At 33.5% G+C, this 17821-nt stretch overlaps 1 protein-coding gene across 2 annotated transcripts in view; it reads left to right on the forward strand.

The window, feature by feature from the left end:
* Positions 1–472: 472 nt before the first annotated feature.
* LOC145279988 (cAMP-responsive element-binding protein-like 2) overlaps positions 473–17821 on the forward strand; it is a 403664-nt gene continuing 386315 nt past the window's right edge. Inside the window, exon 1 of one of the 2 annotated variants that reach the window (XM_080131586.1) lies at positions 473–664. In XM_080131586.1, the coding sequence (XP_079987712.1) occupies positions 605–664 (60 nt within the window). In that variant the 5' untranslated portion in view covers positions 473–604. The remainder of the gene's footprint in view (positions 665–17821) is intronic. The other variant, XM_080131590.1, reaches the window with a different exon arrangement.

Here is a 17821-nt window from a genome sequence, read left to right on the forward strand (position 1 = left end):
TCCGGATTTTTATGCTTATGGGATAAATAGACTTCTCAGTGGCAAAAAAATGTGCAGGTTCTAATGGTTCTTATTTCGATTAATAAAGTTTATTATGAAAAGAGTTATGATTTTTTGAAGTTAGACGTAAAAAAAAAAAAACGATATTATTTTTGCTCCAACCTAAAATAACCAGACCTATTACTTTCAAACTAGTCTTTTTTTCTTTTCTTTTAAGTCAGGGAAAAACTACTCTTAAAGTGCGCGATTTAACGATACCCCTAAAGTACATATGAGTTTCCACCACAAAGTGCAAACGCCATCCACCTTTCAAAACTATGTTGTTTATGAATGAATTGCAAATAAATATTCTCTATTTTTTCTTTCTCTTTTTTTTTTTTCTTGTCTTCGACATAAAGGCGGGAAATCCTTGACCCGCTTTAACCCAAATATAATAGATGACGTCACAGGCAGCAGCGTATAAATAGCGACTCGGCATCAGCAGCAGCTCTATTTACCGATTAACTCTCGCCTGAAAAGTACGCTCGTTGAAAGAAAAACAAAACACAACAGAAACTGTATTTCTTATTCGAAATGTGTTGGAAAATGTTCGAATTCGTGGCTAATGACTGATCAGGATTCTAGCAAAGCTACGGATTTCAAAGAAGAGGACGGAAAATTAAAGGTCAGTCGTCATAATTATGAGTTGATCGCATTTTTTTTTTTTTTTAACGAGATCCTACTCTTTGATTGGTAGCCTCATTTTTTCATTCCAGGTTTGTTTGTAAACAAAACCATCTCTCTGGCTCCAGTGTTTTCATTTTCTGTTGTCTTCTAGAAGATTCTATCTTGCATTTTATTTCACAACGAGATTGCAGAAATATTAAAAAACGATTATGTATCAATTTCGTCAACATAAAAAAATATTTAAATTTATTAGATTTTTTTTCTTAAGTTAGTGCGCAACAAATGCGTTATTATTGTTTCCGTTACGATAATAACATTATTAGAAACCACTTTGCATTCGACATATTATATAATATTGTATTGATAAATAAATATCATTTCTATTTATTACAACAAAGACACTCGTACAGTTTAACGCCCACAAATTGTTTTCATTTTAGCAGATTCCTGTTTTTGTGCAACGTAAAAGTTTCTATTTACAATGCCCCCCCTCCACGAGGCAGAGTGGACACCAGGGTCGTTTTTTTTTTTTTGTTTTTGTTTTTTTAATGTGGAGAAAAAGGAACAAAAATAAAAAAAATTGTCTCAGTCGTGAAGGATTTCTCCTCCACTGAAAGAGAACAAGCAATTGCAGTGCAGCCAGCTGCAGCATTCGAAGAACATATACTACACTTTGATCTTGTCCCGAAGGCCAAGAGAGTTAATAAAAGCCCTATCCCTCCTTCATGTTAAGAATGGCTTTCTAAAATTGCTTGAGTGTGTTAAACTGCACAAGTCTCATAACAAATCTTGGTGAACGTTTTGTTTTGTCTACTCATTTGCGACGGATTTTTCGTCCCAAAACAAAACAAAAATAAAATAAAAGTTATATAAACATTTTAAATTCCGTAATTATTGGTTGTAAAATAAAATAATATGGCTAATAATAGACTTTTTGCTTATCAACAAAAAATAAACTGGACCCCGCATTACTTCACTCACAACCAATAATTTGACCAACTTTAAACGTTTACAATTTCGGTACACATGCAGACCGTGCTATTAAAAAAATTTTTTAAATATAGTATTTTCAAGTTAAATTCAAATTTTGGTACTAGTGCATTATTACTGCATTAGTGCAATGCACTTATCGATCCGTGTTGAAATAATAACGTTATTATTTAAAAAGCTATTCTTAACATGGGGAGGGGAGAGTGTTTTGTGCCTATTCTATACTTTAACCTTACAATTGAATAAAAAAAAGCATATATAAAACTTTAATTAAACTTGGAAATATGATTTAAAAAATAGCACCCAATTTTTTTTACAGTATCTCTCGTTTAATAAATTGTTAAGTTACAAAACACCACCTCCTCCACGCGTTAAGAATGGGTTTCTAAATAATAATTATTTTAGCACGGTACAGTTCTAGGAGGTTCACCCCTCCTCCAGCCTCCCAGGCTTTGTCTTTTCTCTTTGAGAAAGGTGTTTGGTTTATTGCTAATCGCCTGAGGTACCCTTACCGAGGAATACCGACAGGGCTGCTCAGGCACTTTTTGCAAGTCAGAATGCCGCACCATCTCTCCTCTCTCGGGGGGGGGGGGGGCGCTGTTGACTTCTCGATCCCGCTTTCCGACCCTGGTGTTTCAAGTTCTTGCAATGGGAGAAAACAAAAATTAAATACCTTCAGCACGGGTACCTTCTCTGGCAGATGTACTTTTTTCTTTTTTTCTTCTAAGGAATAAAATATTTTTAAACACAAAAACATCGCAAAACGAAAATAAATTGTTTTTAATTAATTTCTGCGACTACAGACAAAAAGAAACGGAGAAACTTCGATTCTCTGCTTGTTAATGTTTTTGTTATTATCTTCGAGACGCATCGCCTTTTTTTAAAAAGCGGCCATGTTTACGTTTTTCCTCGACTCTCACATGTGACTTTTTGGGAGAATTGTTTTGAAATTTTACACACAAGCATTTGTTGATTTTGAATTAATATATATCTACTAAAACACAACTCAGCAATCCATTTATAATGCGTACTAAAATATAATTGAAGTATTTTAAAACAGACTTTTCAAATCTGCTGTATGCCCTTTTTTTTCCTGGCGTCATGTTGGTAGTAATTTTTAATACGTAGAAAAAAACTTAACTATTGTTAACGAATTAGTTAAGCAAGCTCCATTATTCGCGTGCTTAAAATTTTTCCTCACGTTTTTCTTTCATTCTTTTTTTTAAATAATTGCAACCATTAAAAATTGTTTATTTGTTCTAATTTAAGATTGATATCAAATTTAATGCGTTAATTACTAATCTAATACTTTTATTTATTAAAAATAAAATTAACCTTAACATAGGCATTGTGTTTGCGTTTCTTGCTTACGTGACTCTCAGCATGATTTGGTTTAATCAATAATAAATCAATTATTTATTGAAATAGAAAACAAATGCAGGTACTTCTGCAGTTTTAACCCTTATCCTCGAATGGCCTTCGGGCCTTGATCAGTGGTAACTGGTAAACCCATTTGTAAAAAAAAAATAAAGTAAAAAAAAAAAAGTGCTATTTTTTAAAGGTTAATTCAACCTAATTTTTAAATAAAACCCTGAAAAACCTTCATGATGTACGTACCCGTTACGAAACGGAAATATCATATTCCAAAAATCACGTAAATTCATCAAGTAGTTTTATTTTTACAAAGAAAATCATTTTTAAACGAGTTTTAAACGATTAATGTGAAATTACAAGGCTGACATCGCAAGTTTAAGTTTTTGTAGACTTATATGCCCTTGTTTTCTCTTTTCTAAGCTGGCATTGCGAAACAGTCCCTTTTTGCTTACTCATAAAATGTTCTTAGTTAAAATAAAGCTACTTGAAAAAATTACGTGATTTTTTTTTTTTTTAAATATATATATATATATATATATATATATATATATATATATATATATATATGACCTCTTCGTTCCGTGACGAGTACGCACACCATAAAGTCTTTTCGATGATACAGAATAATAGGCGACCCCGAAAACAGTGTCACATGAAAAAAAAATATTTTTCCAAAAGAAAAGAAAGTATTTAAGTAAATTTTTACCCGGTTTCCACCTTAACATTTTCCTTTAAGATGGCGACATGCTGAAAACAAATATCGCATTTAAATTTTCCGCAAATAAATAGTTTTCCGGATATGAAGCAATGTTATTTCATATGATATTGCTGGTGGCCATCTTGGTACGCGCAAGCGTGCAAACGCAATGCCGAAAAATTACGCACAGGCACGCGCATACAAGATGGCCACTAGCAGTCACATAAGAAATGACATTGCTTAATATCCGGAAAACTACTTATTTGCGGAAAATTTAAATGCGATATTCGTTTTCAGCATACTCGAAAACCTACTTGAGTTGTCATTTAAAGGAAAATGTTAAGATGGAAATCAGGTAAAAATTTACCAAATTTTCTAAAGTAATATATTTTGTTTTTAAAAACAAATTCAAAACAATAGCATTTTATTATTTTATGTAAAAATAAATTAAGTATAAGGTGCTTATTCGAATTGGCACTTATGGCGGTAATTTTTTAATTGCCGCCATAAACAAAATACAGGAAAGTCTGCATGATTGTACGTGCTCGTTAATTAAAAAAAAAAAAAAATAAACAAAAAGTTAAGCAAAAGTATAAAGATTCCCGGAAACGCCCGATAAATGCATCTAGTTAATATTATTTAGTTATTATATTTTAATTTAGTTACCCCCCTCTATTTTTTTTTTTTTACTAACCTGTTGCCATTCGGAAAGGAATTTTTGGTACTTAAGTTATGCATGTTACCGCGATGAAATAGTAACGTTAAGCCATTCTTAAAATGGGGAGGCGGTGTTTTGTAACTATTCTGTACTTTCACTTAATAATTTAACTCGAAAATACTATTTAAAAAACAAAACAAAAAAATAGCGCGGCAATATTAGACGCATAAACATCGATTTTATCTTGTATTCTGTTATTCTTTTATTCCGTTATTCTTGGAATTTTGCCGACATTAGTTTTCGCGAATTTTGCCTGAAGTTACATAACGAAATACTGACTTGGTCACATTTTTTCTCGGAAAATTCTAGTTTGTCTCTCGAATGGACTTTTATTTACCTTTATTTTCCAGAAGTTTCTCGGTCATTTTTTTCTGAAAACTCCACAGAATGTAAGATTAAAACGAAACAAGCATTGATCTTCCCTATTCCCCACTGACAAAATATAATTTTGGCAGAAATCTAGTTTTTTTTTTTCACAAATATAAACGTAAAGTTTTTTGTTCTTATTTAGAATTTAACTTGATTAAAAAAACAACAAAGAAAAAACGGAAAAATATTTGAAGTACAATGTACATTCATATTTTCCTCCGCTCCGGAACGAAAATGTCATCTTCCAAAAATCACGCTAATTGATCAAGTAGTTTTACTTCTAAGAAAATAAAATTTTATGAGTAAGAGTCGCTATTTTGACAAAAAAACAAAAACAAAAAAAACAACAAACAAAAAACAAAAAACAAAACGAGGGCAGATAAGTCCGCAGTAATTCAAACATGCGATATCCACTTTGTAATGCTACCAATTTCACATTAATCGCTTTAAATCATTTAAAAAATATTTTCGTTATAAAAAAAAGGTACTTGTACAGTTTAGTCAAGACATTAAAAAATGAAACTATCGAAAAAGGTTTGGACTGAAGAAAGATCCCCGAAAAAAAAAATGTCATTTAATTTGATGAAGTAGTTTTTATTTTACAGCAGAAAAACAAGATTTTATGAGAGCGCGTTGAAGTCAGCAATTAGGAAATTTGCTGAACACGGCAAAGGGAGATAACTCCAGTTAAAGCGCCGACACTCCCTCCCCATCTTTATTACTAGCTTTTCTTCCTAAAAATCGAACCTTTTGCTCGGTATCATAACAAATTGTTTTTTTTTTTTTTTTTTTTTTTTTGTTTTCGCTGTAAAATAAAAACTACTTGATGAAATTAAGTGAAATTTTTTTTCAGAGAACTTCAGACTATAACGAGTACGTACAATATAACTTTTTTTCAATATTTTTATTTTTTAAATGTCTTGACTAAACTGTATAAGTGCAAAAAAAACCCAAAAAAACTACTTGATGAATTTGCGTAATTTTTGGAATATGACATTTCCGTTCCGTGAGTTTGAAACACTTAAGTTAAAACGACCACGAAGATGGCGGATGTGAGGCTGCGACATTGGAGTCTTGAGAATCGCTCGTTACTCGAAAATAAATAAAATAATGGTAGAAATCCACCAAGTACATGTCACGATTGTATTTATTTGGTGAGATTCTCTCGGTATTTTGTTTTATTTTCGTGTTTTGAGCGATATCGAGACTCTAAAGCTGACAGCCTTATGTCAGCCACCTTGTGTTTGCTTTAATTTAAGCGCTCGGTACTAACCTGCGTTTCAAACTTAAAAACGCTTTAAAATAAGTCAAAAGACCAAAAACTTATCCAGGTAGGTAGACAACATTTATTTGTTTCTTGTCTTTTTTTTTTTTTTTTTTTTTCTCAAACCAGTTTTTCGGTTTGTTGTTAATAGAACATGCCCGAAAGATTTGTTTGTTTATTTTTGCGCGCGTATCTGGAAGAGTGGAATGAATAAATGTGACAATTTTAACAAGTTGAGTGAATTCAGGAAGACTCGTCCACGGAAAACTCGTCCATTTTTGCTAGGTAGGAAAATTTGGGCCATTATTGAATAAATATCGATTGAAAACACGTTTTATTAAGAAGAGACTACACTCCCATAATATTAAAAAAAAATTTTTTTTTCTTGTTTACTGTTATTTTATAAAAGATAAAATCAATTTTTCTAAGTGTTCGTTTTCTACCTAGCTGGCTAAGTTTTTAGTACTTTGACTTATTTTAAAGTGTTTATTCAGTTCAAAATAGACTACAACCCAGAATAATTTTGGTTCTCCTGTAGGAGAGGTATCCCTGATTTCTACTTTCACTTTTGTCGCTCACATATGCCCCTACTCCGAATTTGTAGCAGCGAGCTGACATTAATGGACTTTTTTTCTACCAAAACTTCCATTAACATTTTTTTCTTTTTCTCTCTCTTTTTTTTTTTAAACTGATATAAATAATTGGCACTTGTACAGTTTAATCAAGACATTAAAAATGAAAATATCGAAAAAAAAATAAAAAAAGGTTATATTGTACGGATCCGTTCTGAACTGAAGATCTCCGAAAAATTTTTTTTCGTTCATTAAGAACGAAAATTGAGAATTTTTCTTTCAAAATATAGTTGAGAAGGTGACAGAATTTTAATTTTAAAAATAGACACTTGAAAATGGGGGGGGGGGATGAATTTAAAACAAAACGTTTGTCCTTTTCTTTAATTGTAAGTCATTAAAAAATGTCAGTCCATAATTTTTTCCACCCAAAAAGTGCTATAATATACTTTTTGAAAATTTGCAAATTCTCTGTTCTAGGAGGGGGGGGGGGGCAATTAAATTAGCCCCCCCCCCTCCGCAACTTGGAGTGTTTTCCTTTTCTTGTTTTATTTTTTTTTTTTGGCTAATTTTAAATTTTCCGCGGAAGATTGAGATGCCATGTGAGAAGGCAGTTTGCTAGGTGAAAGCAAGTCGTCGTTTATGCTGCCGCGCACGCGCGTACCATAAACGGAAGCTGTAAAATGCCGGAAAGTAGTTCGTGGGTTCAGGGGTTAATACCATGCAAACGGTAAATTTGCCCCCGGTTTGAGTATCAGATTCGTTGTCAGCGACTTCGATTACGTCTAAAAAAACAAAAAACAAATTAGATTAGTCGGTGTTTTGTTGTAACGTAACCCTATATTTACCACGTGTTTTCTTATTTCTAAATTATTTAATCAAGTAAAAATTCCATTTTGTCCTTGATTACTAAATTAAAAAAAATTCTAGCAAATTAACTAACAGTTTAATAAATAAAAATATCGTAAAAACTGAATTTAACTTGAAAAAAAAAATATATCTTTAAATTTAGTAATCAAGTAAAAAGTAGTTTTTTTTTATTAAATACATTCTAGTATGTTCGGATTATTTTTTTCTTAAGAGTCAGGGACATTTCGAGAGAGTAAGAGAAAAAAAAGGATACGTTTTTCATCTCTTGTAAAATCGAGAAATAATATTTTACTCCTCTAAAATAATCAAGAACGAGAGAACGAATTAAGGAACGAACGAACGAATCGACAAGTTGATAACTTTTCATGCATTGAAACTTGTTATTCATTCATGCCTTATGAGTGTAAAATGTGTGTTAGTATTTTACGCTAATGTTTACTTTTGTGTAGTTGAGTGAAATAATTTTACAGCGAAGAAAAAGACTTCATTGTTGGGTTGTTTAATATGACATTAAAACCATTAGTGCTTATTTAGAATTCAACCTTAAAAAAAATGTCAAACAGTCTTTGATGTACGCACCCGTTACGGAATAAAGATGTATGAAAAATCACGTAACTTGATTCACGTATTTTTTAATTTATTTATAGAAAAACATTTTTAACGACTTTTAGGGATTTTAATAGTAAATTGCATCCATTAGACGGGTTGATTTCGATCACGATAGTTCGAATTGAGTTGTCTCCCTCTTATTTATAAAACATGGCAGATGAAAACAGTAGTCCTAAAGTTTGATTTTCTTAATTAAAAAAAAAAGGGGGGGTATTTTTTTTTTAGATTAAGTCCACCTCCACAATTTTCTTTTAAATGACACCTTTTATAAGTTTTCGGCTATGCTGAATTGCTGAATAACGAAAATCGCATTGAATTTTTTCAGAAATAAATAGTTATAAAAAATTGTATTATGCATTGTATACTTTGGCGGCCATCTTTTTTACACGCGTGCAGTGTCAGTCATAGATGAATAGATTTGTTTATGGCGTGCGGACGCGCGTAAAAAAGATGGTCGCCAAAGAATACAATGCATAATACAACTTTTTATATCTCGATAACTACTTATTTCTGCAAAATTTCAATGCGATTTTCGTATTCAACATAGTCGAAAACCTTTAAAAGTCGTCATTTACAAGAAAATTGTGGAGGTGGACCTAATATGAAAATTTACCAAAATAAACAAAAAAACGAGAAAAACTACTTGATCAATTTACGCGAGTTTTAGAATCGTTCCGTGACGGTTACGTAAAAAGATTATTCCGTGTTTTTGTTTTGAAATAGGCACCAAATAAGCGACAAGCCATTTAACTTATTGTTATTACTCCTGATTCTCTTCACGAAAAACGCACAAGATCGATTTATAAAATGGAGAAAGTTCAATCCTTCCTTCCTTCTCGTCTTAATAAAAAAAAAAAAATCTTCTTACACTGACGGGGGAAGAAGAGCTTAAATATTCGAACGGGCATTACACTCGCCATATTATTCTATAATTTGGAATAAATTTTAATTTCTTAGCTACCAATTATTTAAATGCACACGTAAAGCAAACTGATTTTTGAGAAAAGAGAAATTGTTTTCTTATAAATAAAGCAATTAGTGCGCACTCCTAAGCGAACATTGGCAATTGTTCATTTTGGTTTTCATGATAAAACAAGGGAGATAACGCCGTTCGTAACCTGATTTGTGTGACGACTTCACACGAACTTTAAAGACCCGTAGACTGACGAATTGATTTTTAACGGTTCTGTCACCCCTCCCCTCTCTTTGTTTTCGTATTGCCACGCGGACATAGGGTTAGTAGTAAAATTAAGGCCGGGCATATGTTTTGTGACTAAAGTTAAAATTAAATTTTATTGTTTGAATCGATTTAAAAATCAGGTTTTGGCATATTGACATTAACGTTAAAATGTCTGTTTTAAATTATATAAAAAGATACATTCCTTTCTTTTAACCCTACCAGTATCACTAACGCTAAGTTCGAGTGGCATCGGTATGCTGTAGACTGTTTTTTTTTTTTCCGGGGGGGGGGGGGGACGATCGGCTATTTTGTTCAGACTGTATGACTTTTAAGAACCCTTATTTGATTGGTTAATTTTAATTAAACTACAAGATTTGCTCATCATTAAATCCACAATAAAGCTGTCGTATATTTTTATAGATCAAAGTTTTGTCATTCTTTCGAGTACAGCATAATATAACGTAATATTTAGTTGACATTTCATATCTAATAGGTCTCGCACTTACGACCAAGCTCCAACCTCTGTCTCATCACTACAATATTGCATTTCATGTGCTTGTTTTGCAAGTGCTTTAATGGAATGTGTTCTGATGAACTCGCATCACTTGTGTCCCCTTGATGTACATACTCCCGACTAACCGGATTAGCAGCAAAATCCCACCCCTTCCCTATTGAGGTACCTAGATTCTGGAAAGCCTTTTATTCTAATTGTTTCTTCTTTTGGACTGCTAAACTTTAGTATTCACTTCCTGTTTCCTGCTTTCCTGATTGTGCTAATTTGCAGAAATTTAAATGTAATGTGAACAGACATCTCACTGCTCAATTCTACACAGTCCTTTGTTAGATGATGATGCCTCCGGTCAGTCTTGAAAGACAAAGGATACCCCATGTAGGCGCAGCTGCACGTGTAATTGTGAGGCAAGGGTTGCACAATCTCTAACCACACCTCTTCTGAATCGGCACTGCTTGAGTCCAGTGGCAAGGAGAAATTTAGGATGACTGGAAACAATGCCGAGATAAGTGGAGAGCAAATACAGCACCTGGAATTCCCAAATGTTCACCCACTTAGTATTGACCAGATTCAAAGTTGCTTAACTTCAGTGATCCAGCGGGAACCGGTGTTTCAACATGATGGTGCCGTATCGTTAGACACAATCGCAAACGGTAATCTCTTACGTTGCAAGTGTAAATGTTTTGTTTACGGTAAAAAAAATTCCTCAAGTTCGACAAGATACACCTGAGAAAGGTCAGAGGTTGCACCAGTGAAATTGTTTTGAAATTCAAGATGAGAACAGTTATCCAAATAATTTAAAAGTTGGCTACTTATGAGAATGTTTTATGACAAATATTTGTTAGCATTGAGTTTGAAGATGACCAAGTTATAGTCTGTAGGGAAACAGACCCCTGGTAATGTGTTCCACAGATGGGATGTTCTTAGAAATTGATATTCATGAAGGAAGAAAGAAAACTCATTTGTAGTAGTGGTTGATAGGCGAGTTCTTGCTGTGAACGTCTCACAAAAGCGAGCGTATTTATCGTGATTTTCATTTCAAAAAATGGTATTTTTTGAAATGTTATCTAGTACGCCAATGAGACGCGGGGTGGAGATATATGGATGCTGTCTGTTTATTCATTCCGTTATCCAGCTCCCTAAGAAGATGGATTCTGTGTTGCAACAAAAATAAAAGTTGCCTCTGTCTAAAAAGATTTCTTCAGTGACCAAGAACAGAACGGATACTACACTTTAATCCAAGCTCGAGGGGTGAGAGTTAAAGGTGGTATATATCTCCTTCCCACTGCATGAGGATATGACACAAGGTCGGATGGTGATCATTGAAAAGCCAGCACACAGTGTGTGTATTCTACCCCCCGCCCCCCTCATAAAAATTGCATTTCCTGGTAGAGGAGCACTTAAAAAACTAACCTTATCTAGAATTTAGCAATTAATGATATAAATATATAATTTTCAACTAAAAATTTTTTAAATGTGCAGCAAAATGTACATAACATAAAATAAATCCAAGATAATTTTTAGATTCAATTTAAATTAAATTTTTATATTTTACTTTGTAAAGTTTATAAACGTGTACTTTGAAAATTGATAAATTTCAAATTAAATCTTGTACCTTCATTTTTTAAGTTTATAAAAAAAAAAAGTTTGTTTAAAGGTTTTCATGCCTTGCAAGAAATGCTTTTCTGACTTGTATTAATCATTTTTTTATTTTTATTTTTATTTTTTTTTTTAGATTATATTTTAATTTGTTAATTTAAATCTTAAATGTATGTATGTTTGTATGTCTGCCTAAAACTTTCGGCAGAGGCGATCGATTTTCATGAGATTAGTATCGTTTTGAAGCCCGACCCTTCGGACGACAAATATTGAAAAATTGGCCAAAAACATTAATTCCTCCATCCTCAACTGGGCACTTTTCTACAGGGAGGGGGTCGCTTTTTTCACCGATATTTTCGAAAGTCATCCTCTCTTTTAGATTGTCTAGCCTTAATTTAAACCTACGTCACTTCCAGATTGGCGATGAGCTCAACAGCAAACACGTCACTTTTTTTTTTTTTTTTTTTTTTAACTTTCTTTTCCTCTTTCGCGGTACGGGTTCAAGCCTGCCTGCCTACTACCACTTTTCTTTGCTAAACACACACCCCCAAACACCCAGGCAATGCCAGGCACCCAGGCTAGTTTTAAATAAATAAAGATGCTGTTGCATGCCTGTAACAAGTTGAAATTATTTTTGGTTTCAATATTCTACTTGGGTGAAAAATTAAAGTTATTTGTAATAAAAAAAACATGATTAAAATCAGATTTAAAACGTAAAACAGAAAAGCATATACAATTAAATCGACTCTTCTGTATTCCCCCCCCCCTATTTTACGACTGGACAACCTGCTAGAAACCGTCTTTACCAAACTACTCTGTCAATTTTTTGGTCTAGAGACTTGAAACTTGATATATAGAGGATTTTGACCTGTGGAACAAATTTTTTTTTTTTTTTTTTTTTTTTTTAAATTTTTTTTTTTTTAGGTGGTAAAAATAGCTACTAACAAGTCAAAATAGAAAAAAAATTGGAACTTGGCAGGCATAAGTCAACTGAACATGCTACTTCTATGCATGTACAGGGTGTCCCAAAAGAAGCTCACGGATTTGAAATTTAAATTCAACTGAAAGTACCACTCTATAATGAATATCAACTCCTTGATGGTTTAACGACTCAGAATGATTTTAGTAGAGTTAATCTAGATGCTCTGAAATCATTTTTTTCTTTGCTAGTTTGATGCTTCTATTGTTCTATCTTATATTTGATCAATTCAGCTTCTTTTGGGACACCCTATACAAATATGCATTTATATGTTAAAGTTAGTTAATTTTTTAAGTTTTCTTATCAATCTGTGACTATCTCAGACAGTAATAAATAATGCTGGAGCACTAAATTAAGTTTAGATTCTAGCTGATGGTACCCAAGTCATATATATATATTTTTTTTTTGACTTTTGAAATAACTACTAAGTATTGGGTACAATATAATAATCAATAGATAATTGGCTCTATACAAATACGAAATCTGCATAAATTAAAATATAATATTTGTGTTTTAGGACCAGGCAATGCTGAACAGTCTGATAGTTAAAAAAAAAAATACTTGATTATTTTATGATTTTTTCTTTGTATGTCCTTTTTTTTTCATCATGGGTAAGATTTTTTTTTTTTTAATATGAGTAGGATTCTATACAAGTACCTTATTTCTGATTTAAGAGTAACTTATCTTGCCTTTGGTAACAGTAATATGATATACACTACTTTTCTTTGTGAGAAAAAACACTTCAAAATAAATTAAAACACAAAAACTTAACCATATAAGTAGAAAAGTAACGTATCTTGCCTTTGACATGCAAGTCTCCAGAGCAATAATAAAACCAAGTTTCTAACCTCCGCATTTATTTCATTAGTATTAAAATATGTCTTCAAATAACGTGACAAACAAACTAATATTGTGACAAGCAGATACAGTTTTAGTATTAGTATAAATAGTTTTTTTTTTCACTTTTTATTGGTATATACGTGTTTCTTTCACTCACTTCATTTGTATTCCTCCTCCTGCTACCACTAAGCAACCATCTCATTGTATGCAATGTCTTAAAAATAAAAAATATGTTAAAATTTCAAAACGAAACAAATAGCTTTCTTCAAATGCAATATTTTTAAATCCTCTGAAAAAGAAAAGTGTTTAGAATGAAATAAGGAAGAGATTTTAAAGAGGTTTCATAAATAAATATCCAGTACAGAATGAGAAAAATCAAGATAAAAATTTAAAATAGCTAAAAACAAGAGAAATTTAAGAGTCAGCCAATTATGTTCTTGCAAGCAAACGTGTCTATTAGATTAGATAGCAGTAGTAGGAAACATTTTGTGTCCTCATGCAAAAGTGCAAGGACAATAAGAAAAACAAATGATTGAAAAATTTTGTAGCTCAAAGAAGCATAAAAAAAAATTTTATATTCTCATTTTTTTAAAACGTATAATGCACTTTCCAGCAGCTCAACCGTGGCACAGGTGTCCATAGCAGTTCATGTTTTCGGCTAGTAAACGTTTTGTGATCTTAATGGCTAGCTCTACACGATCATTTCTTTGAGCGTAATAGGCTGATGAGTTACATTTCTTTATTCCTCAAAAAAAAATTGTACTCCTAGAACTCGAGACCCTGTCGGTGGGGCATTAGAATACGCCGACTGCCCTCCTGCAGAGGGTAAAAGTCCCTCAATGGGGGTCCTGGATATGACCTTAAACTATATCCAGTGGTGAGGCCCCAGCTTGTGGGCTTTGGGGAGTGTGGAGCCACCCTTTAATTACCATTGCTGCCAGGTCCACTCTGACCCGGAGTGGTAGTACCTGTTAGGGTCCCAACTATGGGTTAAATAGAAACCGACGTGAAAACAACAAATATACTCTATTAAAAAAATTTTTCTTCAAAATCTTTGGATTCGGCATTAAATAACCCGAAAAGGGTTGATATGCCATAAAACAAAAACAACCAACCAACCTAGAACTCAAACAGTGGTCCTTGATCCGAAGAGATTTCTTTAGGTGCACCGTAAATTGCAAAACCAAGTTCTCAGGGTGTCACATACAGTTTTGGCCTTCCCTGACATTATTAGGACCACTTCCACCCATCCAGTATATTGATGAATGTATAAGTTCCTACTCTGTATATCGACAAAACCATTACTTGTTAGAATAGAAATTCCGGGTCTGCTGGTGCCGTCAAGGACTCTCTGGGCTGAGATAGTGCAATCGTGTTGCAAGTGCGGCGCTGGGATCTGGTTTACCTGATGTCAGCATCCAAACCTGGCCAGAATATTTGTTTTGCATTAGTCAGTATACGGTTTACACGTTGATATGAAGAGTGAAGGGATTCCAATGCCTCTGTGTGTGAAGTTGTCAAGGTATCAGGATTTTTTTTGTCTTTTAATAAAATTCCTTTCAGGTAAAATAATTTTTCACACATAGACTAAAAAACTCAAACTATGGGTGAGAGACTGTTGCATGACTGAGGGAAGCTATTTTGAATTGGATCTCTTAACATTCTGAATTCTTCATCTGTGGTTATTCTGGTCATGATCCTTTCACACTAGAAAGGACTTGTCCTGCCTTGATAGAGTTCAAAATAGACTGCGTAGCCTCGTAGGAGATGTCCTTTTCTCTTCCTTGCAATCTCTTTCTCACAGAAGAGATGTTGCGAGTTTGTCTCTGCTTTATTGTTATTTTCATGGCAAGTGCTCGACTGAGCACGTAGATTCCATGAACAAAGGTTCTTACTTAGAACTGCACGCCTGTGGAATTGTCTTCCATTTTCCTGCTTTCCAGCTGACTACAATATGGTTGTCTTCAAGTCCAACGTAAACAAGTTCTTGATGAGCCGTTCCACTTAAGTTAACAAATTTACCGGATTTCCATTACTAACGATTACTATATTGTCCAATTGACTACTGTACACTCTTAACCCTTATCCTCGAGTGATCGCTGGCCTTGATAAGTGATTATGCCTATGTAAAAAAAAAAAATAGCTTTCAATTTAGGATCACTTTCGTATACCGATGCGAAAGTGGTTTTGACTGGTGGTGATCATTTGGTCATTGTTTTTTGGTGAGGTACCTGCTGGATATCGAGGATTAACTTATGTTTTCTGGGATGATGTTTTATTTGGAATCTGTGGACAGCATCCTTTCCTTGAAGTTTAACAGGCGGGGGATTTTAATATTTTCCAGGACCTGGTTTGAAAATATCTCCATTAGCGTCAGGTGATCTACTGCTATCAGTAGGGCTATGACAAGAGAATATTCTTTTCATTAGTTTGACTCTCGAGTATGTATCAGTTGATATCTTGTATGTTTTTAGATATAGTGATGTGGTTCTCGATTGATTAACTGTGTCGGATATATACTCGAGAGCCAAAACAATGATAAGAATATTCTCTTGTCATAGCCCTAGTTATTGTATAGTGGGCCTATTTGGACTTGTGGGCTGAAGACAAATCCTGCTACCACACTTGGGGTCTGCCAGCAGTCACCTGATTGTGGGTCAGTGCAGGGTCCTGCTTCCACACCCAGGGTATGCGAGCGACCACCTGATTTCACCAGGGTATCACCACATTCTTCAGCACATCCAGGTACATTTTGGTGTTGACTTTCAAGCCGACTTTGAAGATTTGAGGTGGCGTGATGTGGCTCTCATATGAAACCGCACCAAAGACTATAACTGTGGCCGGAAACTTTGTTTTCATCACCCTGGGCACGTCCCTGTTATTTGTGGCAATCCAGAGATGTATTTTGAGGGTGCTGGCAATGGTCCTGTTGTCATAACTTGGATCGGTAGAGAGCATGAGCTGTACAGTGGCGCATCTCCGATCTCGCTTGTTGAACATTGCGTCATTTTCAGACATGATAGAAGGCTTCTATCCACTCTTGGGATTTGTACACAACTGGCCAATTACTAGATGGTCTTCAGCAAAAAAAAAAAAAGAGAGAATCGGTTTTCATCAAACGGAAATGAAATCATAGTCTTTTCTAGGGGCGACAATTTTATCATTCCACTGTGTAGCTATTGTTTTATCTGAAACAAAATGCTGAACTTCTTCACTTTAAAGGTCGGCAAAACGTAAAACAAAAAATTTCAGAGACATTAAATTGATAAATAACAAGAAAAATTGTGAGGTTATAAAACAGATATAATGTTAGTTTTTTTTGTTTTTTTTTTTCAACCCATTTTTTGGATTAAGGTCAAATCTTTTCAGCCACCGCTTATATCCGCTTATATCGTATGCCGACTATCATGACTTGTCCAAACTTGTGGTTCCAAAGTCAACTGAAACCAATCAATAGACTGATCTTCATTATTATGATTAGCGGTCGTGATTGAGAAGTGTAAATTACTTATTTAATAATAAATGATTGGAGAACAATTTGCTGCAAATTATTTATTTCCAATGTATTCTAATTTTTTTTTATCTTCATATCAATATTGGTTATTAATATTTGTAATCATAAACTCCTTTAAGATAATTAACGTTGAGCCCTGTCTGGAGGATTAATAAACGCAGTCAACTCTGCTTTATCGTTATTTTCATGGCAAATGCTCAGCTGAGCTTCAATCTATGCCTCTCCCCCCCCCTCCCCGTCGCCAAACTTTCACGAAAAACACTTGTCTAGCCAAAACCACTATCAATAATTTCCAAAACTCTTTATTTGTGCCTAAACCCAAATGTAGATTCCATGAACAAAGCTTCTTTCTTAGAACTACACGCCTGTGGAACTCTCTTCCGATTGCCTGCTTTCCAGCTGACTACAATCTGATTGTTCAAGTCCAACGTAAACAAGTTCTTGATGAACCGTCTCCCTAAGTAATCCAATTTATAAAATTCCCACTACTTATGTTTACTACTCTATAATAACATTGACTAATTAATGTATATCTATTAACCCTTATTCTCGAGTGGCCTCCAGGCCTTGATAAGTGGTGATTCCTGTGTAAAAAAAAAAAAAAAAAAAAAAAAAAAAAAAACTATGGACGTTAGAATGCTCTCTAACTGCTTACTACGTTATTCCAGCATTTGGCATTTATAAGAGTTTAGTTTCCCTTAATTCTGGTGAAAATTACTGATGGCCTAGAGCAGGGGTCTTCAAAGTTTTCAAGCTGGGGAGCCATATTGCTGATTTTTTTTTTTTTCCTTTTTTTTTTCACGGGCTAAAATAAATAAAAGTCAATGTATATGTATTTCATCTTTTTTTTTTTTTTTCATTAGTTTTACTTTTTAGCAAAACTGGTTCTCCAATACTTCATTCTTTTAATCATTGTACCTAATATATTGCAATGATTTCAAGTTTAAAAATATATATATATAACTTAGGTACCATCAGCTAAAATCGAAACCCAAAAATAAAGCTCTCAGCATTCTTTATTACCATCTGAGCTAAGTTCATATGCATGTAACAACTTAAAAAATAATGTTGT

The sequence above is a fragment of the Euprymna scolopes genome, chromosome 7, assembly GCF_053919585.1.
Source record: "Euprymna scolopes isolate OS-2025 chromosome 7, ASM5391958v1, whole genome shotgun sequence".
Taxonomy (NCBI): Eukaryota; Metazoa; Mollusca; class Cephalopoda; order Sepiida; family Sepiolidae; genus Euprymna; species Euprymna scolopes.